Below are 23,441 nucleotides of genomic sequence, written 5' to 3' on the forward strand. Positions count from 1 at the left end.
GGCGCGGCGCTGGAGGGGGGTTCCGGCAGCGCTTGGCAGGGGGCGGGGGCGGGCTTCGCGGGGCTCGGCGCTCGGGGGGGGGTTCGGGCGGCGCCGGGGGGGGGGGGGGCGGTGCGGCCCGGCGCTCGGCGGGGGGTCTGGTGGGCGGCGCTTTTTTTTGCTTGGGGCAGCAAAAAAGCTAGAGCCGGCCTTGGTCCAGTTGCTCCAAAAAGTTCTTCAGCCACATAAAGTGAGGCAGAATTTGTTTCAATTACAGTTGCACTTTGTGGCTGCTAACAAATAAAAAGGATAGTCATATATCTTACCAATCCTTTTCCAAAGGCAATGTGGTTGCAGAAAAGTGAGAAGGATCTACTTCTAGTCAGCCTGCTCGTAATGGTAAAGGTCAGTCAATGTAATTTTATTCTACAGTAAGGCTAGGTCCACACTACCCGCCCGATTCGGCGGGTAGAGATCGATCTTCTGGGATTGATTTATCGCGTCTCATCTGGACGCGATAAATCGATCCCAGAAGCGCTCCCCCGTCGACTGCAGAACTCCTGCTCGCCGAGAGGAGGAAGCGCTGTCGACAGGGGAGCTTGCCTGCGCCACGTGGACCCGCAGTAAGTAAACTTAGTTCGATCTAGGAAATGTCAACTTCAGCTACGCTATTCTCGTAGCTGAAGTTGCGTTTCCTAGATCGATCCCCCGCCCCAGTGTGGACCAGCCCTAAGATTTTTAGTGAGCTCTCTGTCTACAGAATATAATCCACTGTATTCAAGAGAACTTTTTCAAATTTAGGGGCGTAAATTTAGGCAACTCAGTATTGTCAATCTCAAGGATTCAAAAATCATGAATCGGGATGAAAAAAATCATGAGATTGGCTTAAAAGTCTTGAGATTTTTAAAATTTTTAGATTCTTTATTGTTGCCTCTGACTCCTTAGGATGGACACTCTTCATGATTTCAAGCTTTTCTCTGCATCCATGAGGTCTAGAAACTTTCATTTAACAAAAAAAAAGTAAGCTGAGATTTTCATGGCATCTCTTGATCCCAGGAGCTGGGGTTTGAGAAACACATCAAAATTCACATGACTCACAATGGAATTGTGAAAGCTGGTGACACTGTTACATCCATATATAATATTTGAATATGTAACCTGATTGTGCAAAGAGCCCTCAGCTGCCTTTAAAGTTCATTCAGCATCTTCCAAGATTGGGCCCTCAGTCTCGTTAAAATGTCCTTTCCCACCTTGCTTTGCAATTTGTAAAAATAAATCTGAAGCCAAACCACCCACAATTTATTTCTGTGTGATATTGTGGATATAAAACAGCGTCAGGGGTGTGCTTTAGAAAAAGCTGTGCTGGGAATTGACTGCAGGCATTATTAGAAGGCTACCCTACCAGCTGTCTAAATTAGAGAGATTTCATCTTGTGACAAGAGATAAACAAGATCAACTTCTAACTTGGACTGCTGCCAGCCTGACACTGGATCCTTTCTAGCTGTGTCTCGACCGATCAATACTACTGACAAAAGGCACCAAGGACTCTATCAAGCTGCCAAGCTGCAGTATAAGAACCTCCGGTAATAGTGACACATCTACCCAAAGGTGTGGAACTGGCTCATTACAGGGGGAACATTTCTCTTTGAACGCCCACACGGTGGATTGCTCATCCGCTGCATTGCAGCTCTCTATTGCAGGAGTTGGGTATGGAATGGTCCACAGAGATTTGAAGTGGGAATAAAAAATACACAGAGGTGTCAGGAGAGGAGAATCATTCTCTACCTTTGCAATGTGTGTATATAAAGCAAATAATTAATGTGCATATACACTAAGGGGGAACTGGATGGACATAGTGTACAGGACACAGATCCTCTTGTTGGGTCTGACTCACTACGCAATGACTAATTCTGACTAGCCTTTTAGCACGAACCCATCCATCCACCCTGTTCTCATGCCTCACCTCATAACTCTTCTCTTTCACTCACATCATAATACAAACGAACAATGTGAAAAGAGAAAGGGAGAAACCCCTGGACCTAATAAGACACGTAGAAAGCTTAATTCAAGGCCATTCCCCCTCCTTTGCCTGTATTTTGTCTAACTCAGGTTCTGATCCTGCTAACACTAATGAAGGTATGAAACTTTACTCCTGGGAGTAATCCCAATTGTCACAGGAGTAAAGTTATACACACGATTATGGGTTTGCAGGACTGGCACCTTTGAAAAAAGTCTTCAAGGCAGGTCCCTTGTCTTCTTTTATATAGGGGAGGCAGATTGTCTATTGGAGAGGCCCCTGGGCTAGGAGTCAGGATGTCTGGGCTCTATTCCTTGCTCTGCCACTGACCTGCTGGGGCATCTTGGCAAGTCACTTCACTCCCATCTCCCTCCCACCCTTCGTCTATTTAGACTGTAAACATTTTGGGGCAGGAAGTCTTGATCGCTATGCACAGATACTTAGCACAATGCGGCCGCGATCTTGCTTGAGGTCTTTAGGTAATAAATAAATAAATATCTAAAAAACACCATGCGCACCAATGGTGTTATACTAAAATACAACAAGAAACAGTCATCATCTCCTCTTCTGAATAGCAAGCTGTGTGGAACCTGGAACCCGACCTCTGCTTTCCTCCAGGAATTGACACTAGCCAGTATCCTCGCTAGCATTCCCATCCAAATTCTGGATTAGAATATTGCCATCTAGCACATACAGGGCTTGTCTACACAGTGGGGTGATCCATTCTGATTTCTAAAGAGTAATTGGTCTGTGCAGCCTCTGCTGCGGTGCTCTAAAGGTTCCCTAGTGCACTTTCAGGTAAATAGGAGTAAATATTTACTTTTGCCAGTAAAGTAAGCACATACAACTCTGAATATACAAAGGGGGCAGGTCTATTGAGTTAAGTAGTAAATAGTTTTACATAGTCACTTTCTCTAGCCATATCAGCACTCTAAATACAAGATGATATCAGTTATATCAAGGAACTCCAATACACCAAAAAAGGTGTGTAACAATTCTGCAACACACCGCCACATTTTTTCACAATGTCAATTGTTTATTGTTAAGCGTGAGCATTACTTATGTCACCACCAAGTGATTAGTACCAACCTGCATGAGCTGACCAAACCTAACTTAATCCAGCTGAGAAAACTGAAGTTAGCTGCTGCCCCTGCAGAGGGAAAACACATGAAAAGTCACCATGCTGCTAATTCTCTCCTAATAGCTTTACATGATCTAGACTTGGAATAAAATCTCAAACAAATGTGCATATTGTTATTAGCCCTACTTACACAAAAGGTTACAGGTTTAATAACTGTGAGAATGTGTTTCATTTTTTCCCATACATGAAAGCTTTTAAAGATTCTCAAGAATGTAACCTGAAGAGAACCATTGATTATTCCTAGACATAAGCTTTATTAAACTGTAATAACAATATCCCCTATATTTTCTCCAGTAGATCTCAAAGCACTTTACAAAGGAGTGTGTATCACTATCCCCATTTACAGATGGGGAAAATAGACACAGAAAAGTGAAGTGACTTGCCTGAGATCACCTAGGGAGAGTTGGGTATAGAACCCAGGACTCCTGAGTGTTCTAGCCACTAGGCAACATTGCCTCCTCTACTGGTATAGGTAGTGACAAAATGTAGTGATCATTTAAGGGGGAGAAAACTCAAAAGCATGTTCAAATTGTATGAAAAACAAAGATTGAAAAGCTAGGACATTTTAAGTTAAGGTAAATCTTTCAAATAATATGTTGGAAAATATGGAAAGATAGAGTTAAGGTACTCCTAATAACCTTTACTCTGCCCCAATATTCCATATCAGAGAGAAATTGAGGCTGAAAAGTGGGGAACTGATGTGTAGAGGGTAGATGGAACATTCAACAACTTAACTGCTTATTTCTATGTTTCTTACAATTTGCGTTCATGGGATCTGCAATCTAGCAACCTCAAGTCTAAATTATCAAAAGAGGATATTTTCAAAAGTGTGCGAGTGATTTAGGAACTCAAATCCCATTGACTTTCGAAGTTCCATTGATTTTTCTCCTCCAAAATTTTGTGAACCCGCCCTCCCACACATGCACACACAGAGGTCAACACATTGATCCCCACCACATATATACCAAGGAAGCGTAGGCTACGGTAGCTTGCTTTCTGAACTTACTTTAGTATTTAATTTTGAACCTGTATAGTATAAACCAATCACATGCATAGACCTTTTCTATGCCCTTTTGCTTAAGAGTATCAGATTATGTTCCTCACATATTCAACCAGTTTAATTCAGAATCAAAAGGCTCTCTTGTTTTGCCATTAAAAACACTGAGATTTAATGAGATACTTATTGTAATTCCAATTTTCCCAGCAGTTTTCTCAGGTAGATTTATATTGACTAATTAGGTTTATTAAAGAGTATTTATAGATTAGCCATTGATGTAATACATTTAATATCTGCAATTCCTATTAACTCTTAATACCAGTGCTTTTACTTATAGTAATTGCTCTTTCTAATTTATTTTATAGCATAGCAAAACAGTTTATTAACTTTTAAAGATGTTTAAACTCATCAGAACCAAAAATTAATCTGGTAATGCTAATTGTAGCCAGAGACAAATATATAACTACGTTTAAAGAGTCAATTATCAAATTTTACAATAAACTAGCAAGGAAACAAAATCTGTCATTTGTAATGTGTAACTCACATGTTAAATGAAAATGCCTTAATTTCAAATTAACTCCAATTAAAATGTAATAGGTATTTAAGATGATTTAATGCCACGGATTAAAAATACTCACCAGGGGGTAGTCCAGGACTTATTTGGCCAATGTAGAAATACAGAATAATTGCTACACTCAAATTAATGAGAGTGTAGATCCATTGAATGACAAACATGATTACAAGCGATCCGATTGCCTGTTGAAAATGCAGTGTTCAGGATTACTACACAGAGCATGATTATATTTCACTGTTACGCTAACAAATATTTCCTGCAAAATCCAGAGGATGTTTTCTGCTATTTTTCTGATCTTGTGCAAGACCTGGCAATACTCCGGACCCTGGGGCAGTTTTACCAGCCATACAGGGGGGTTGCCCAGAGCAGGAGTTTATTCTTCAAGATGAAAACAGGCCAATGCCTTTGATGAAGCCAAATAAAAAGCGGCCTGTACCTATGAGAATCCAGTATTTTTATTGAATATGATAGCACTGGAGCTTTCGAGGTGTCATTTGAACATCAGAAACTCCACCTTCACCAGCATTGCCAAACCCTGTACACCAAACCACCCCCATTTTATATCCTACCGAAAACCTACGTTCTGCACCCCCAGTGCCTCCTCTGGAGTTTTAACCAGTAGCTTTGGATAATCATAGATCTCCTGGCCGTACCCTACTGGTCCTCTGGCCTACCTCTCCTCTGTATAGGAGTGGGCAGACAGCTGCCACAAAGCATGATTGGGTGATATATAGAGAGCAAAGATAGACTTCTCTGTGGCTCCCAACCCAAACAAAATGGAAATGCGCTAGACCCATCAAAGCCAGCAGAATTTCAATGGGCTTCAGCTAAGGCCATAAACCTGATTCCTTTGTGACTTTTTGCTTGTTTTTCGCAAATTTGGATGAACATTTCCCAGATTTTTCACCCATCATATAGACGGGTTGAGATTTGCCACCTTTCAACATGCAGCAGAATTTCGCCCAAAGGTCATTACTATAATGATGAGAGAGCTCTATGATGCAGCTGCCTTACAACACAATCATCATTATTACTATTTTCTTATTTGCTTTCTGTAGCACCGCCTATGTGTAAGATGCTGTACCAGTATAACAGGAGGCATGGCCCTGCCCAAAGAGCTTACACAGAAAAAAACAGAAAAATACGATAGAAAGGAGAAGGGACTCAACCTAGAAGTAAAGTGGTCAAGGTGACTGCTTAGTCAACCCTTTGTATTATCAAACTCTGTATTACCAATTTAAAAATACAGGATATAATTTCAAAAGCATCCAAGTTTCATTTTCAAAAGTGACTTAGGAGCCTGAGTCCCATTGTGTCTAAGTGACTAAGGCCCAGATCCTGAAAGGGATTAAGGTGCCTAACTCCCATTGATTTCAATTAGGTGCCGTTGAGAGTATGGGCCTAGACTTCTTTCAGAAAGGAACGTAGGCACTTTTGAAAAATGTATCCATACAAAGTATCCCCGTTATCCTCAGGCGCACCATCCATAGAGTCTCATAGGTGTCAGGGTAAACGTGGGTTGTCAGGTGGTGTCTGAATGGGGGTCAGAGTAGTGTCTTTGCATGCCAGCTCAGGAAGCATGTTCCATGTCTGGGGGACAGCATGGAGATGCTTGTAGGAGAAACAGTTAAGCAAGTCAAGGCTGGCATTACTGCCAGAGCTGAGCAGGCAGGGGAGCGGGGCAGACAGAGGCAAGGGGTCAACAAGTATATTTATAGATGTGCACATATATTATTAAGCTTCCATATCAAGACTTTTAAATCTCTGTGTAGCTACCCGAGCCCCAGTTATCCACCATGGTCTCTTTCCAAGCCAAATCATTCCACAGAAGCCAAGTCTGCTTTAATAACAATGTCAGAATAATCTCTTTACACAAATGTAAGAATTCCTCCATGCTTATGTGAGGTGTTAACCGCAGTCGTGCTATAGGAGCTCAGTATTTGGGAACCACGCTGTTTACTGATCCAAAATGTAGATGTTAGCTTGCAGCTGCTTAGAAGATTTCATCCACTCAGGAAAAGACACCTGACATTCATCCCACCCATCTCATCACAGTTCAGCAGGGCCTTTCTCTGGCAGTTAGCATTTGATGAGCAGATGAGCTACTGAGCAATGTGGTTTGAAATGTGGTTGCCAAAGCCAAGCTAAAGATAGTGGATAATTTAATATTTAATTTAATATAATGCGCTGTATGTTGTTTAACTGTACTCACTATACATATACATGAAATCACGTATGTGGAGACAATATCCATGTGATAAAGTGCAAAGCCAGGTGATAACTTCATTTATCATGTACCTCTGACCACCTTTCCTGCCATCTGCTCCAATCCATCTCCCCAAGACTTATTTTAATGTTCCAAATCCCTCAACTGCTTCAGACACCTGTGATTTTTTTTTTAAGAGAAATGTTTCCCCTCCTTCCCCAAAGGTGGGATTTCCCTCCAAAATTACTCTTGCCCTAGGTCTGGGGAAAGCAAAATTCTATGCAGTAACGGTTCTTTGATACATAAAAATGGCATGGCTTCTAAGCTGACATCTGACTACACTGCACGGCTAGAAAGGGGAGCTTCACACCAATGATAAGGGGGAGATTCCCAATGGAACTAGTCATGTTCTTTCTGGTCTGAAAAGGCCCCGAGATACCAGCCTTTTTAGGTCATTGTCAGATATTTTGAGGATGTGCAGTGAGCCCTGTACAGTGGGATTCATGCTAAGTAAGGCACCTGGGCTTTTCAGGTGGAAGGATAAAAGATAGTCCCACTCAAAATGCAAACATTCCTAAAATAGTTTTCTGATACGTAGGTGGCACTTACAGAATGCATGTGGTATTCACATTCTAGCAGCACAAGTCTGGATTAGAAACTTCACTTCTGAGTGGCAAAACCCTGAGTAAACTGTGCCGATCACCCAACATTAGCGCTTCTAAAACCTTTATATCACAACACATAAGAATTACCAGATTGGATCAGACCCGAAGCCCAGTATCCTGTCTCTGACAGTGGCCAGCACCAGATGCTTCAAAGGAAGGGTAGGAACCTCACCATCGGCAGATGTAGGGTAATGTGCCCCCCATGAAGGTTTCACCCTGATCCATAATAACTAGAGATTAACTTAAGTCCTGAAGTATGAGGTTTAATAAACTTTCCACAATTTTTGTTCGCATTAGGTATTATTATGATATACACCATCATATATGCCTATGTCACTTTCAGTAGGACTGAACTTTACAGGTAGTGAAGCGTCCAGAAGGACCCCTAGACTGAATACCACCCTCAATGGCAGGAAGGCAAGTGGATGAATGTGACATAGGCAGCACATGGATTCCTCACCTGTTGCCAGAAATTTGAGCGAAACAATGGACCCCCAATTGGCTAATTGTGGAATCTCATTTTAACGAAGCAGCAAAGATGGCATTCTTCTGCCATCTACGAAAAGGACCCATAGAAATGTGCACACCCAGCCAGTGTGATCAACCAGGTCTTACCGACTGATTCCTGTAACTTCACAACTGCTGGTCTCTCAAAAACCACTTTGAGAAAAGTGCAGTTGCCTCAAAATGCTGCAGTGAGGTTAATCATTGGTGCAAGATATCACAGCCATATTCATCTCATTCGCAAATCACAGCCTGGGCTTCCAATGACGTTTCAAGCTGATTTTACACTGTCTCATTCATAGTCTTGTTTTGCTTATTTTGCCATCGGCCTACATTTCATCTTGCTCCTTAGACCCCAGTCTCTAACTACTATGGGCTACATTCTACTCTGGGTTACACCACCTAAATCCAGAGTAACTCTGGATTTACATCAGCAAGACTAAGAGCAGAATGTATCCCTTTCTTCCTAAATATGGATTGGAAGCAGGAAATCAGATCCTAGGTTGGGACTCTAAAATTATGGAGTTCCTACACTATTTAAATAAGATCAACCACTTCTGTCCCATGTTGACTTTTAGTGAGATCCTGGTCTGGCCTGCTCACACATGAAAGGGAATAAGACAGCATACGCCCACTATTTGCATTCTGTGGTAGGTGAAAGCATCCTCTGCAGAGTCACTAAGCCCTTTCCCACTGGCCCAGGTGGGCAGTGATTGGGCGGAGCGAGAATGGATAGACCCTTGGCTCTGTGCCCCCCCTCCCAATGCATAGGGCAGCACAAGTGCACCAGGTAGCGTGCAGATGCAGGGTACTTGCCCCCAATGCACTGGGGAGGTTGGGGATTGGGAGGCAGATTGCAACAATGAGTCATAACCTCCTTCCTGGGCTATACCTGCGGCAGCCAAGCAATGCACTGCCACACACACAGAGCTCATGGCAAAGTCACAGCTAAGCCCTAAAAGCTTTTCATTCAGCCCTGTGTATCTGAGCTCTACGATTAACCAACCACATAATGATTTGGGATACTGGAAATGAAAACCCCCTTGCCAATATATGTAACTGCATTGATTGTGATTTATTATTTATTTATTTTTACTTTTCTACCATCCTAAAGCGATGCGCAAAGTAAAAGAAAGTGACTTACACCAACAAGGGAAACCCAGTGATTGCAGAATCTGGCGTAGAAGGAAACTGGCATTCTCTGAATTTCTAGTTCTTGATTTTGTTGCTTTACATTTGTATCTATAGAAAGAAAAAGAAAACAGAAGCATTACAAAACCAACACAGGTGATGAAGTAGAGCTACATCCTAGGAAGCAGCCAGGTTACCCCTTGGTTAGGGTCTTTGTCCTCTATCTACATCAAGTTACATGAAAACAAGATATAATTTCAGGCGTCCAACTTTCATGACCAGGCTTAGCCAGGTTTAGCACTGGTTGTAGAGCGGCAGTGTTGTCTAGCATTTAGTGCAGGAGACAGGGAGTCCGGGGTTCTATTCCCAGTTCTGCTACTGATTCTTTGTATTATCTTGGGCAAGTCATTCCCTCTTTGTGCCTCACTTTCTTCATATGGAGGATATAATAATAAAACCTCACAGGATTTTGTGAAGCTTAATTAATCAATGCTTGTAGAACACTAAGGGCTCGCCTACACAAACAATTAGCTTGCGGCAAGCAGAGGTATGACTGTACCCTGCACTAGCCTGCCCATACTAACTGTCCGCATGGTACCTGCTGATGCACATTAACAGTTCATTAGTGAGCACTGATCTAGTGTTCTTTGAAATAGGACTAGATCAAAGCACATGAACAAACTTAATGCAGGTCATTAGGACCCACACATACAGTTAGTCCCTAACAGCCTAGTGTGGGCTAGATTCACACTCAGCTTGCTGTGAACTAAATGTTTGCACAGACAAACCCTAAGATTCTCTGATGAAAAACTCTACACAGTCAAAGCATTAAGTATCCAGATCTACAACATAAATTAATTCAGATTCTTAGATGCAGCGATGATGATGTGACGAATTACTCATGGTCTTCTTGCACACCATGGGGATAATTTCATTCACAAGCCTCCTCCCCCCAATATCAAGATGAAAACAAATGGCATCGTATGCTCAGAAATCTTTTAATGTACAGCATTAAGAATGCATTTGCAGAATAAGCAGCAGCATGCTATAGACGGTGAACATTCCCACATAATTTTGCCTGTTCTCCAGCAATTAATCTTTCACTGGCAAATTAGATTGGAACCTCTCCTGTGACTCATTATGATGAACTCTACCCTCACCTATAAAAAAAAAAAAGATATTATTGCCATGAATCACAGAATGACAGCATCATATAAAATTAGTCTCTAGCCTGCCTACAGAAAAGTGCCAGCAGGACAAAGATTATTAAGCATCCCCCCATGAAAACACAAATGTCTATCTCTGCTCTTGTGATCTTTACCTTCCACTTTCTGATTGGGAGGATTCTGCAGCTCATTAAAAAGTTGTTCTCCATATTCCATTAGCTCATGGTCACGTTTTTGCTCAGTGTCCACAGCTGATGATAAACACAGATTTCTTTCACTCTGATGACTCTGTTCAGCAAAACTCTGCAGACTTTCATCACTAGGCTCTGATGTTTTGGTGCCACAGTAAGGGGCGTGGGCAATATTCTGATCAAGATCCAAGAGAAAGCTGTCTTGTAATGTTTGCTTGGCTGGCTTCTTTATCTTTCTCTGTTTGACCTTTTGGTTTAAATTCTTGTCTCTCTCTTCTTTCTCTTTATGAGTCCCTGGATCTTTATTAAGAGGCTTAAAAAGCTGGTCCATATCTTTTGTGAATTCTAACAAGGTGCCATCTGATCTGCTTTGAATTATTCCATCTGATCCATAACGGGAAGTTTTCTCAAAGGTTAAAGGCTGGGAAGAGTTGACAACCCTAGATTCCTCCCTCTGTGTCCTTTTGGGTTTCTGCTGTAGGATATAACTCATAGAGACTGAGAAATAAGAGTAGTCCACAGCAATGTATGTCAGCATGAAGTTTATGGTGACTATAGGAGCAAGGATGTTCACTTGGCCAACGAAGACGAAAGCCATGGTGATGAGACTCGTTAAGCAAATCGCAGCCACTGGGGTCTTGTTACGCCCTTTCTATTTTGTAAACCAAACAAACATATTTAAGTATATATTTGCATACGCCACCAACCCAAAAGTGAAGACTGCCCTCTCTGTTCACACTGATAGAGGACCATCAACATCTAGGCAATATTTTGATGGACATCTCACTGGTCATGAAATAAGGGAACATATACATATATGAACAGAAGCATCAGAGTCTAGTGGCTTAAGTGAGGGACCAGGAGCCAGGAACTAACAAACACAAAACTGACTTCTGCCACTGACTTGCTGTGTGGCCTTGGGAAGGTCACTTAACTTCACTCAGCATCTCAATTTTCCCATCCGTTAAGTAGAGTAATAAAGCAATGCTAAAACTCACAGAGCATTGGGAGGATTCTTATATTGTTTAGACGGGGCTTTGGAGAGGAAAATTGCTAATGATCGTTAATCATGGATTTCTAATTTCAGGTCCATGCAAGAACAGACATTGTTGCCAAACAAAAGGCTTGCCATATACAGATACTGGAAAGGAGCTCTGAAAACAGTTTCAATTGGCAGCTAAGCCAAGCAAGCCTTGTGGGGCAGCGAGGCAGAGGAGAGGTGCCATTTTACATTAGAAGCTGCCGGCCTGGCCTTCAAATGAGGCTAAACCGCAGCCACAGAATTACCGGATTCCGCGTTTAGCATTACTCCTCTTTTTATAAAGAAGCCCCAACTGCCCTAAGGCCAAGAGGAAAGGAGCAGACAAGAGGTTAAGCAGTCAAGGATGTTAAAGGGTGTGTGTCAGGAAGAGCAACAAATGATGCCAGGCAAGGATCAGGAAGGCAGACTACCACGAAAAGTATTGTTTATTCTTTTACTTTGGGGCAGGGTGGAGGTAGCGGGAGGATGGAAAGGAGGCACAGACTGAAGTGCGTCAAGCTGAAATAAAGGACTGGGAGTTGGCAGCTCCTGAACTTTAACTCCAGGTCTAACACGCCCTTTGGTTGCCCTGGACGCATCACTCAATGTTTCTGTACTTCTGAGATGCTTGTGCAAAGCCACGTAAGGCTCACAGGACACCAATGAGGGCACAATCTGACTGCAAAACCTCTCTTACAGGTAATGCTGTGTGAGACATAAAGAACCTCACTCCCCTCTCAGGCTGTGTCTTCACTGGGAAATTCGTGCTTAAACATGATTTTCAACAGCTGAGTTAGCTGACATGATGCTGACTGGCCAGCACAGACCAGGACAAGCAGTGGGCAAATCCTACTGGGATCAGGGTTTACCTATGACAAGCAGACACAACGCTGAACACGTCTTGTCCTTGTCCACACTGACCAGTCAGTGTGACACATGGTCAGAATCATGTCACCACTCTCAGTTGGAGATCAAATTATATTCAATGCTAGCTCCGCAGCGAAGACGAGCCCTTCAAGCTTAGGGTGAATTTGTGGGGCTGGCAGTTAAAACAAAGATGTTGCTTTTTATGTGTAAATGTGATCTGGAAATCAGTGAGACACACTCACAAAGCAACTTTACTAAGCAGAACCACACTAATTAACTTGGAGACTCTGATGTAAACCTACAGCACCTAATAGATTCTTCTTGAGGAATTTATGTTTTTCTCTACCCAAACCCTTACATTAGTGCCTAATGCATCACCTGGGGTAGGAAAACACTAAGGCAAGAAGGCACCATGATAGAAGTTTATAACTATCAGTGAGGAGAAGGATTATTATTAGAATGATATAAATAGGCAGAATGGGATGATGACATTAAAAAAAGGAAAACTTAGCCTGAGTATAAGGGTATGTCTTCACTACCGGCCAGATTGGCGGGCAGCAATCAATCCAGCGGGGATCAATTTATCGAATCTAGTCTAGACGTGATAAATCGATCCCCGAGCACTCTCCCGTCGACTCCTGTACTCCAGCTCGGCAAGAGGCGCAGGCAGAGTCAATGGGGGAGCAGCAGCAATCGACTCACCATGGTGAAGACATCACAGTAAGTCGATCTAAGTATGTCGACTTCAGCTACATTATTCACATAGCTGAAGTTGCGTAACTTAGATCGATCCCCCCCCAGGCCCCTAAGCATAGACCAGGCCTAAGACAAAATCCTAAAGTGCAAGATAGGACTCTGCATGAGAAGAAGCAATATTTTACAGGATCATGGCCTAGATTTATTAGGTTGTGGAATAGTATCCCTAAGGAAGTGGTGGAAGACCATTACTTGGGACATTTAAAACTGGATTGGATGAGACACTCTCAAGAGTAATCCTGCACTGAGGGATGAATTAGATGATTTAATAGGACTATTCTGGCTCTAATTTACTATCAATTATGAACTGAAATGTTATGTGTTTTTTTTTTTAAATTAAAGTAAAGAGATTTTTGGAGGCATTTAAACATTCACCTACCATATTGGAAACACGACACTCTGTATGGGAAGGCAGCTAGTTATTTGACAATGCGGACTAATGTCATTGCCCATGCTGAGTGAAATGCACAAATGAAAGCAGCAGCATAAATGGTGAAAAGGAAATTAGATTTCTAAGCCTCTTGTGGCTTTAGCAACCCAAGGGAACATTTTCAAATAGCAGCTAGGTGCCTAACTCCCAATAGGAACCAGCTGCCTAAATGACATTTGTGCCTTGGACAATCTCCCACCTAAGGGGTTATTAGTACCACAAGCAAAACATTTCAATCATGACTGTCCCTTTCATACAATCTTTCAGCTCTGATTGGATAAACAAGAAATAAATTAAAATAAATGCTTTTCAAATATAAAATACTAAGACTTTCACCAGCTTCCATATAAACCATAGTACTGACCATACAAAGGTACCGCCAATAGTGTCGAGAACGTACAAGTCCAGTTATACCAACAGTAACACAAAATATGCCACCTTGAAATATTTTTCATCCTATATTGTCCTCTATTGTATGTGCTTCTTTAATAAACACACAGCTCAAACGGAAACTATTTCCATTTCCTCCACACTCATTTATTAATAGAAAAGGATAATACATCCTGCACCTTACACATTTTCCCAACAATATGAGAAATGTGTCTCACGCATAACAGGCTTCAGAGTGGTAGCTGTGTTAGTCAGTATCAGCAAAGAGAACGAGGAGTACCTGTGGCACCTTATAGACTAACAAATTTATTTGAGCATAAGCTTTCGTAGGCTAAAACCCACTTCATCAGATGCATGGAGTGGAAAATACAGTAGGAAGAGATATATATATACAGAGAACATGAAAAGATGGGGGTTGCCATACCAACTGTAACGAGACAAATCAATTACAGCGGGCTATTATCAGCAGGTGGAAAAATCAAGCATAACAGTGTTCTCAGAAAGCATCTTAAGTATTAGAGATACTATTGAGACAGGTAACAGATGGTACAGTCTTAGGATGCCTCTGGCCTAAGGTTAACAACACTGAAAACAACGGTCAGCTCCTTCATATTAACTAGGATTACGATGACTACAAACATGTTTAAACCATTGTATAAACAAACCAGTGCAGAATGAATTGTTACGGGCAATCCACTTTATTAACCGGCCCGTGAACCAAATCAACAGTCAATTCTCAAGGTAGCAGATACAGGCAGGGAGGAAGGAGATTTTCCTTTAATTCCTAACCTCTTTTCAAAGCACTTCCTGTTCTGGTACCTTGCCCGCACAAAGGAGTTCATATTAGGAAATGTTATGAAAAAACAGAAGCTAACTATGCCATGTTAGCATCAACTTTGCCGCCATTGCGTCAAAGTCCATGAATGACACCACAATAGTTGAGTGCAGAATTTGGCTCTTTCCACAGAAGCCACTTAACTACTTTCAATGCTTTGATTATTTTTTTTAATTATCATTACTTTTATTTTAGAGATCCACGGGAATATTTGAGAAACAGTGCACACAAAATGGATACACTTAAAAACTTATTTTAAAGTAATTTTTCCTCACTTTATTTACAAGGCCTTGCACATGTGAAAAATTGCTCTCTTGAGATTTTTCCAAACTGGTTTGCTATTACAAGGTTGCTTTGAGAGAGGCAGTTTTTTCCCTTCATCTAGAAAAAAAGAGAGGATTTGGTTTGAATTTATGGTTCTTCTTCTCAGAAAAGAAGGATTTGGTTTGAATTTATGGTCCAATCCTGCAACCCTTATTCATGTGAGCCCAGTTGAAGTAAACAGGACTACCCAGGTGTATAAGGCTATGTACATGAGTAATGGCAGCAGAAATAAGCCTTAGTCAGTGTTCAAACCAAGCTTAGCTTAAAAGAGCATTTAAGATTTGTAGTCCCCCAAACTGACCTTCTTTAAAATGTAACCATCTATCCTTTTATTATTCATTAGTTTTACAGAGTCCAAAATGAGTTAGGCACCTCACAATATAAATAAGAAGTGATCCCTACCCTCTGATGCTTACATAACTAAGGCCATGAATCTGCCACTAGCAGAACTGGGCCTAATTTCAAACATGATGAAATCAAGGGAGACGAAAAGATAGCAGGGAAGAGTTATGGAGGAAGGACAGAGTATACAGGCTCGGATTCAGCAAAGCACATAAGCATACGCTTAAGCCCCATTGACTCGATTGGGACTCAAGAACGTGTGCGAAATCTACATGGCAGCTTGAAGTAGTAAAGGTGGTGGTGGCGGGTTAATATATTAAGACTCATTTTTTTTTATTAACTTGCTAATTTATTGTGGGCATCATAAAAGAAATGGGTCCTATGGAGGGACTTGAATAATGAGAGGATAGAGGCCTGGCAGACCAGCTCACGAAGAGTTTTCCATGAATAGGGTTCTGTCTGGAAGAAACCAAAGAGACTGATGTGAGAGAAGTGGACTGGGGTACTGAGGAAGACATCAATGGTGGAACCGAGGGGGTGGGGTGGGGCATACAATCAAAGACAAAGTCAGAAGGGGCAGTTATATGGGTCCTTGAAGGCAAGGACGAGAAGCTTGAACTTCCTGCCATGAAGGAGGGGGAGTCAATGGAGGAGGTTCAAAGAGCAGGTGACATGAACAGAGCAACAGGCAGGGAAGAGGGGGCAATATGAGTGCTGGTGAAAGCAGAGATTAGAAGAGGAGTTTATAGTAATCAAATAGGTAGATGAGGAGGACCTGGACTCAGACAGAGAGACTTCTCCCATAATTCTGTATTTCTTTACAGAGCAAATATTTGAATGCTGTTTCCTTTCAGGGTCCCTTCCAGTTCTATGAGATAGGTATATCTCACCTGCTGATCCCCATTGGGGAAAAACCATGACCCCCCTCCTCTCCTGGTATTTAATTACTGTACATCACCCAGGACAATCTATTGACAGCAGATTCATTGTTTCCATGCATCATTAACATTTGTTTGTTATAGAACCCATAGCTAATTCTACATCATCACTGATTACTAACCCCATGTCCAAGAAAGGAAAGGGTCGGTATCACTTTTTCCTGGGCAATGCACTGAAGGATTCGGGGTGCTCCATACAAACCTCCCATGCAGGAAGCTAAGGAGGAAATGTACAATCCTAATAAAAACAAGAAACCCACCAAGGATACCTGGAAAATGCAAAGAGAAAACAAATATTTATCAGATATTTAAAAAAAACCACTTAATTGTCTTTAAACACAGATTTTTCCAAATTAAAATCAATTAATTTCCTTTGTAAATGCTAAAGACTCTGGCAAAAATTTAACAGAACGAGCCGTGTGAAAATAGAAAGTTAACCTGCTCTGTACTGTGAGTGTGAACTAGTAATACAATAAAATTATCCCATGAAAGCAGTTCAGTGTTGAACATTCTGTACCAATTGGAAACCACTCGATAAGCTCACGTCCAGAAATATGTGCCACTTGGAGAAAACGCTTCGAGGAAGCAGACATCTGATTCCATTCAAGTAACTGGAAGTGAGTTTGAAGGGAGTTTATTTCAGGAGAGCACACTTATATACCGAGAACATCATACAGGAAGAGCTATCCCAGGCTCTAAACCATCCAAAACAGGAAGACAAACCCCTGTGTCCCATAAGGGAATACCAATAGTGGAGGAGTAGCAGGGGAGGGGAAGAAATCCACACTGCAATCAAATCAAAGCTGCCATTTAAATAAATGGGATTTCAAAAACACGTTCCAAAGGATATAATGCGACGACCTTATTTTCCTGTCTTAAATGTGTAAGGAATTTCTTTAAGTTAAATGAACATAAAACTTAAAAATCCTTAAAGCAATAATGCTAAGTAGACTGCTTTATTCATATTTTGTATTTGACACCTTTGGTTCTATTGTATTCCAAACCAATATTTAAATTTTACAAAACTTTTTGCAGGCTCATCAATTAAGGGCAAGCACCTTTTATTACTAATATTTTGTATGATGGAAGGTGCCAATACACACACATAGTAAGAGTCCCTGACCCAAAGACTTTACAATCTATGTAGACAAGACAGCAAAGCATGGGAGAAAGGTGTATATCCCCGTTTTACAGATGGGGAACTGAGGCACAGAGAGATAAAGTGCCTTGTCCCAATTCATAGGTAAAGTCTGTGGCAAAACAAGGAACTGAACCCAAATCTCCCGTCCAGTGCTTTAACCACAACACTATCCTTCCTCTGCTCTTCACTACTGGGCTGGAGCAAGGCTGCTGTTTGACAGCACACAGCAACATTATACTCTTCAGAACAGGAAGTGAAAAATATTGTAGCCCAACTGAAATTTCAAAGGGACTCTGGGTCAGCAGAATGTAGGTGCACAAATTGAAATCGAATCAGGTAATCTCCTCATCTGAAAGAAGGTGCCTCCGGCTACACAGTTGCCTGTAAGACTATGGTGGAACATGGATTGTTTCAGTAGCTTTTAACACGGAAGAATAACACCTACTGAACCATCATCATAACTTCTTGCAGCATCCTGTGTTCACCTTGCTTCCATCCAAGCTGTGAATGGGCCCCCAAAATTCTAGCCAATTGTATAATTTAATGACATGATATTTCCCTTAACATCCATATTAATTGTGCAGGTATTGATCGTTGGAAGAAAGAACAAGTTATAGTTATACAGAAATACAGACAAAAAGAGAACAGATTCATCTGAGGTTAGCACAAGGGACAGGGAACTGGAAGATCTGAATTCTAGTTTCTCTGAGGAAGAAAATATAGAGGTCATTGTCAGTATTTTCAATATAAGTTAATGGTTTATTATACTCTCAAGATGAACAGCAAAGCCAAGGAAATTGCATTTGTCTTTTCCTGCTTCTCTGTGATGTATGAAGATGGCTTTCAAATTTCTTTCCAAAATACTTTCCCACGTTTTTTTAATACATGAAACATCAGGAATATCAACGAGGACCTCTCTTCCTTGTCTTTGTTAGAGGGCCTTGGCAAAATCTTTGGAGGACCTTAACAGAGATGTTACACAGGACAATGGAGCTACAGTTCTCTCCTCAAAACTGGATAGGAATAGGATGCTGAGTCTTAGACATCTAAAGTAACAGTGAGGACAAGAGAGAACCCTTCCTTATATGTTGAAGAACAGGCTTAGGATCTGCTGAAAGGCTGATGTTGCTCTGCCTATGTCTAGTTCTTATACTGAACCCATCTCTATGGTATTTGAACTCTAGAGACATTCCATCATGTAAAGAAGAGTAAAATGTCCTTTGGGTGGGAGCTCCAAAGAGAAGCAAGGGCAGAAATTGATGCGATTCCGTTGTGGAATTCCAAAGCCATCCCATGGTCCATGGAGAAAAGCCAACAGTTTGTGGCCTGTGATAAGTGACTAGTACTAACTGGAGGAGTTAGAGACCGAACTGATCAGACAAGCTTGCCGCTAATGGAGAAAGGTCAGGGGGTCACTGCTACGAGTTAAAGGATAGAGGCAAAACTTTTTTTTAAATCCAAAGAACGTATTTGCTGACCACATGGATCATCCTGAGATGTGGACTGCTCTGAGTGCTAAAATCTGCAGGAGGCCTGATTATCACAATTATGCAAGGCCTGGGATTGCCCTGTTGAGGACTTGCTTCTGGATGTACAGGTGAATGCAGGGAAATGCTGGTGCAGTGAGAGGTTTTGGCCAGTGTAAAGGCAGTTAGTTTTCTGTAGAAATGGAAATGAATGTGGGCTGCTTATTAAGTATGAGACTCCCTGCCTTGACTGAGCAACTCCTGCCGCTGCACTGACACATGAATCTGCAGAGCTGTCTAGAAGGTTATTGCGTCTCCCGCCCCCCCGTGCAGCCAGACTTGTCTGACAAGACTTGCCACAGGCTGTCATTTCTGGTCAGCGTCCTGGCTTCTACTTTTGCTACTTCATGGAACAGGGGGAAAAAATTCCACGGCAAATGTGTCAGCATTTCTAGCGTGTGGATCCACCTTATGCACATACGAGTTCACATGCAGCCCTCTGCCCAAATAAATCCACCACAACAAGCACACAACAGTTGCTGGCAGAACAGGAGATATTATCAGCAGTGCTTCAGCTATGGAAGCTTGATAAACAGGGCTCTTGCCATATTCTAGGAGACTGTGTCTGCATAAGAACCAGTCATGCAAGACAAAGAACTCCAAAAAGCTGAATAACAGTCTCTTTCCCTCCATCCAGTATTTTGGATAGGGGCTATTTTCTCTCTATGCCTCCCCACCTTGCAGCTGCCATCTTTCCTGCTGTGCAATGGACTTTTGCATAATATATCGCTACTGATCCTTAACGAGCTAGAGAGATTAACTGTCATGTCGTCTCCTTCCTCTCCCGGCTTATTCAGAATACCCGGCCACTCCACTCTTCATATCCCTCAGCTGAAGGAGCGACATGCTCCATTTTCCACATACTTACTTTAATCAAAATGGTGGAAAACAGGCAGCCCACCTTCTCACACTGAAATAAGGGGCATTTCAGAGTAACCCTTATGATCTGTAGAGCACCAAGCTGCTGAAGGGTGGAAAGAAACACTGGGCTGTGAACTGACACAAGGAAAGGGCCTGAATTGTATGAGGGCCCCATGGTAGCTGAAGTAGCTCGCAGCCTGTATTTCCCAGGAAGTGATGGCTGTGGAAAGAAATCATGCTGCAGGTTGCTGAGGCCTACTGTTGGTGTCACTAGGCATCACCCTAGGTAACTCGGGGGGTTGGAAGACCACGAGAGTTGATGAAGCCCCCCCACACTAGGCCAGGGTGAACCAAATCCCCTGCATGTTAACCTTTACTAACCTCACAGGCCAGCAGCTGGGAAGTGGTGGTAATAAGGCCTGCATGCTTCTGGCTGAAAGGCAAGATAACAGATCAAAGGGAAAAGGACAAGATAACGGTTCACAAAAGAGTTACTAACAAGCTAGACTTATAGCCGCCAAGATGATTTAATTGCTTAAATGTAACTACTGCAGGGGGGGGAGGTAGGAAAGGGGGAAAAAAAGAATAAAAAGGGAAAACTGCTTGTCTCAGTGCGCTTGATTTGAGACATGTTGGTCTCCTAGTGCCTATTCAGAGCTCTTGAATAAACTTTGTCTGCTTCTCCACCCTGGTGTGTTCATTGGCGCGAAGCACACCGGGCAACGAACCCCGCTGTTGCCCCTCGGGCCCTCTGTGCCGGCAACACTACCATGGTGTCCCAAACAGAAGCATGTCTTGCAATTGCTTAAGGCTGGTTTTTGAAGAGGGGAGCGGGGAGAGCCAGTTCGTTTTGAAAAACACATGCAGGACTAAGGTCTATAGCATTCGCTAGGGAGTCTCCACTGCACCAAGAATCCTGGCCGGGGGCCCTCACATAATGCAGAGCAGGACATCCTCAACCAGTGGGGCAAGGCCCAGAAGTGCATCATGAAGGGCGACTGCTGGGTTTCACCCCACTGGGTGGGAGAGAAAAGAATTATTGGCAAATCCCAGACGCTTGGACGTGGGAGCTGCTAGGGCAGGGGAGTGGAGGAACAAATCAATCCCACCACCTGCTGCTGCCCACCCAATCCTGCTGCAGCTTCTCAGCCATGCTCCCATATGTACAGCACTCAGCCATAGGTAGTAAGCTGAAGGCAGCAGCGCAGAAATAAAGGGGCACGGTATGGTATTGCCACCCTTACTTCTGCGCTGCTGCTGGCAAGGGCTGCAATAGCCACTGCTCTCCAGCCGCCCAGCTCTGAAGGCAGCACAGAAGTAAGGTTGGCAATACCACAACCCCCCTAAAATAACCTTGCAACCCCCTGCAACTCCCTTTGAGTCAGGACCCCCTATTTGAGAAACGCTGGTCTCCCCAGTGAAATCTGTATAGTATAGGGTAAAAGCCCCCCCCCCCCCCCCAAAAAAAAAAAAACAGATTTCGGTCCGCCATAAAATTGGTAGGGCCCTAGCCATAGGGAAACGGCACTTCAAGAGGCAGCACAGACAGTTCCACAGCCTTTTCAACTGGTGCTGCCTGCAGAGCCGAACCACATGAGGACTGGGGAAGTGAGAAGCTCCACACCCAGCAATGGCTTCCCCATCCAGGCTTCAGCAACAATCTGGTGAGCCCCTACTGAGACCTAAAAGCAGCCAACTTTTTTTGACAAGAGCCCAATCCCACAATACTTTGCAGGACTGGGTGGGTGGCAGTAAGGAAGCAGGGATTTTTTTTTTTTTTGAGGTTTCCAGAAGTAAAAGGTTGAAAGCCACTGGCACAGAGTTAGTTGAGCTGAGTGGTTACTTCCAAAATGGTGGCACAGAATGGCAGGCCATATCTGAGTCTACCTGTGTAGCTTGAGATGTATCAGCAGGTAGCAGGCATTCCAGTCCATTTCCCCATAATATTTCTCTCTGAAGTTGTGAACCTAGAGTCTCTCTGTCTATCTAAGGTATTAATATGGCCCCCATTCCCATAGCACCTAATACTCACAACCCTGGGTTTAGCAGGCCAATGCTCAAACCACTGAGCTATCCCTCCCCCCAACCTGAGCTATCCCTACCTCACAACCTGTAATGTATTTATCCTGTGAGGAAGGGAAGCGCTATTATCTCTCATTTTGCATATGGGGAACTGGGGAACAAAGACTCTAAGGCCCAGACTTCTAAAGGTATTTTGACATTGCTGTGCTCGGCACTGCAGTGCCTAACTAATTCAGGATCCTACATACCATTTTCAAAAGAGATTTAAGTACTTAGGAGCCAAAATCCTCTTGTCAGTGGATGCGATTTAGTCTCCTAAATCACTTTTGAAAATGAAATGTAGGCTCCTGCATCAGTTAGGCATTGCAATGAAGAGGGTGGCAATGCCTAAACATATCTAGAAACCTGGGCCCAAACAACTTGCCCAAAGTCACACAGGAAGTGTGTGGCCGAGCAGAGAACTGAACCCAGGTCCCCTGAGCAGCACCATAACCACTGGATCATCCGTCCTGTCACAGGTAAAAACAAACACACACTCATCCTGTTCACTTAAGAGGTTATTCCCTGCTTCTTTGTGTCCCTGAGGTTGTACATGTCAGCTGGGGTGTGCTTGACTAGTAGTGGGTAATAAATTTACATTTTCTAAGAAAGCTCAAGATACATTGACCTTTTTTCTTATTTATGAAAGCAGCCTGCATTGTAAAGGAGGTTGGATGAAAAGATATAAAATTCATTCTGCTTGGAGACAGCATCTAAAATCATGCTGTGTTTTGAAACCCCTCAAACCAACCCATCTTCCCCCTCCAGGCTACCTCCCCGCCCCCCACCCCTCTTCCCAACGAACTAATTTGCCTCCAGGAAAACAAAGTGTGTTATGAATGGATGGATGAAAAATATGAGAAACAAATCAATGTACAGACATTTACATTAGAGAACAGAACAGCCCCTTTTGATTTCAGAATGCCATCAATACAAAACCACAATACTAGTGGTCCTATTTAAAAAAAAAATACTTGAAAGAAACACTTGATCGTGTCAGGCTTTGCCTATCATTTTAGTCACCAAAAAATGCTTGCATTTAAATGTGCTACTTGACATTCCACTCAGGGCTTAGGGGGAAAATGTCTTTTCATTGAGATTGTCAAAAGTAAAATAAATTAATTAATTAACTTTTAAAAAGTTTAGAGAGTACAAATACTTCACAAGAAATTGGCAGTCCTAGCCTATTAGATCTCCTTTGAAGTGAAATTACTTCGTGTCCCTATTTTGTATGTTCAGAAAAATACATTCTAAGGAAGACAAACAGCCAAATGCTTCTTTAACCACGACTGACAGAAATGGAAAGTTTGCACAGTTTTTGATTTGTAATGATTTCTTCTCTCAAACAAGGCCAATAAAATATAACTGTGCTTATAAT

General features: G+C 42.5%; 1 protein-coding gene across 3 annotated transcripts in view; it reads right to left on the reverse strand.

The window, feature by feature from the left end:
* Window positions 1-23,441, reverse strand: part of SLC12A8 (solute carrier family 12 member 8) — an 88,288-nt gene that overhangs the window by 2,159 nt on the left and 62,688 nt on the right. For all 3 annotated transcript variants that reach the window (XM_034786255.1, XM_034786257.1, XM_034786256.1), the window contains 5 exons: window positions 16,597-16,743; window positions 10,536-11,223; window positions 9,228-9,325; window positions 4,773-4,890; window positions 3,086-3,146 (listed from right to left, as the gene is read on the reverse strand). In XM_034786255.1, coding sequence (XP_034642146.1) covers window positions 3,086-3,146; window positions 4,773-4,890; window positions 9,228-9,325; window positions 10,536-11,223; window positions 16,597-16,743 — 1,112 coding nt within the window. The remainder of the gene's footprint in view (window positions 1-3,085; window positions 3,147-4,772; window positions 4,891-9,227; window positions 9,326-10,535; window positions 11,224-16,596; window positions 16,744-23,441) is intronic.

The sequence above is a fragment of the Trachemys scripta genome, chromosome 11 (assembly GCF_013100865.1).
Source record: "Trachemys scripta elegans isolate TJP31775 chromosome 11, CAS_Tse_1.0, whole genome shotgun sequence".
Classification (NCBI taxonomy): domain Eukaryota; kingdom Metazoa; phylum Chordata; order Testudines; family Emydidae; genus Trachemys; species Trachemys scripta.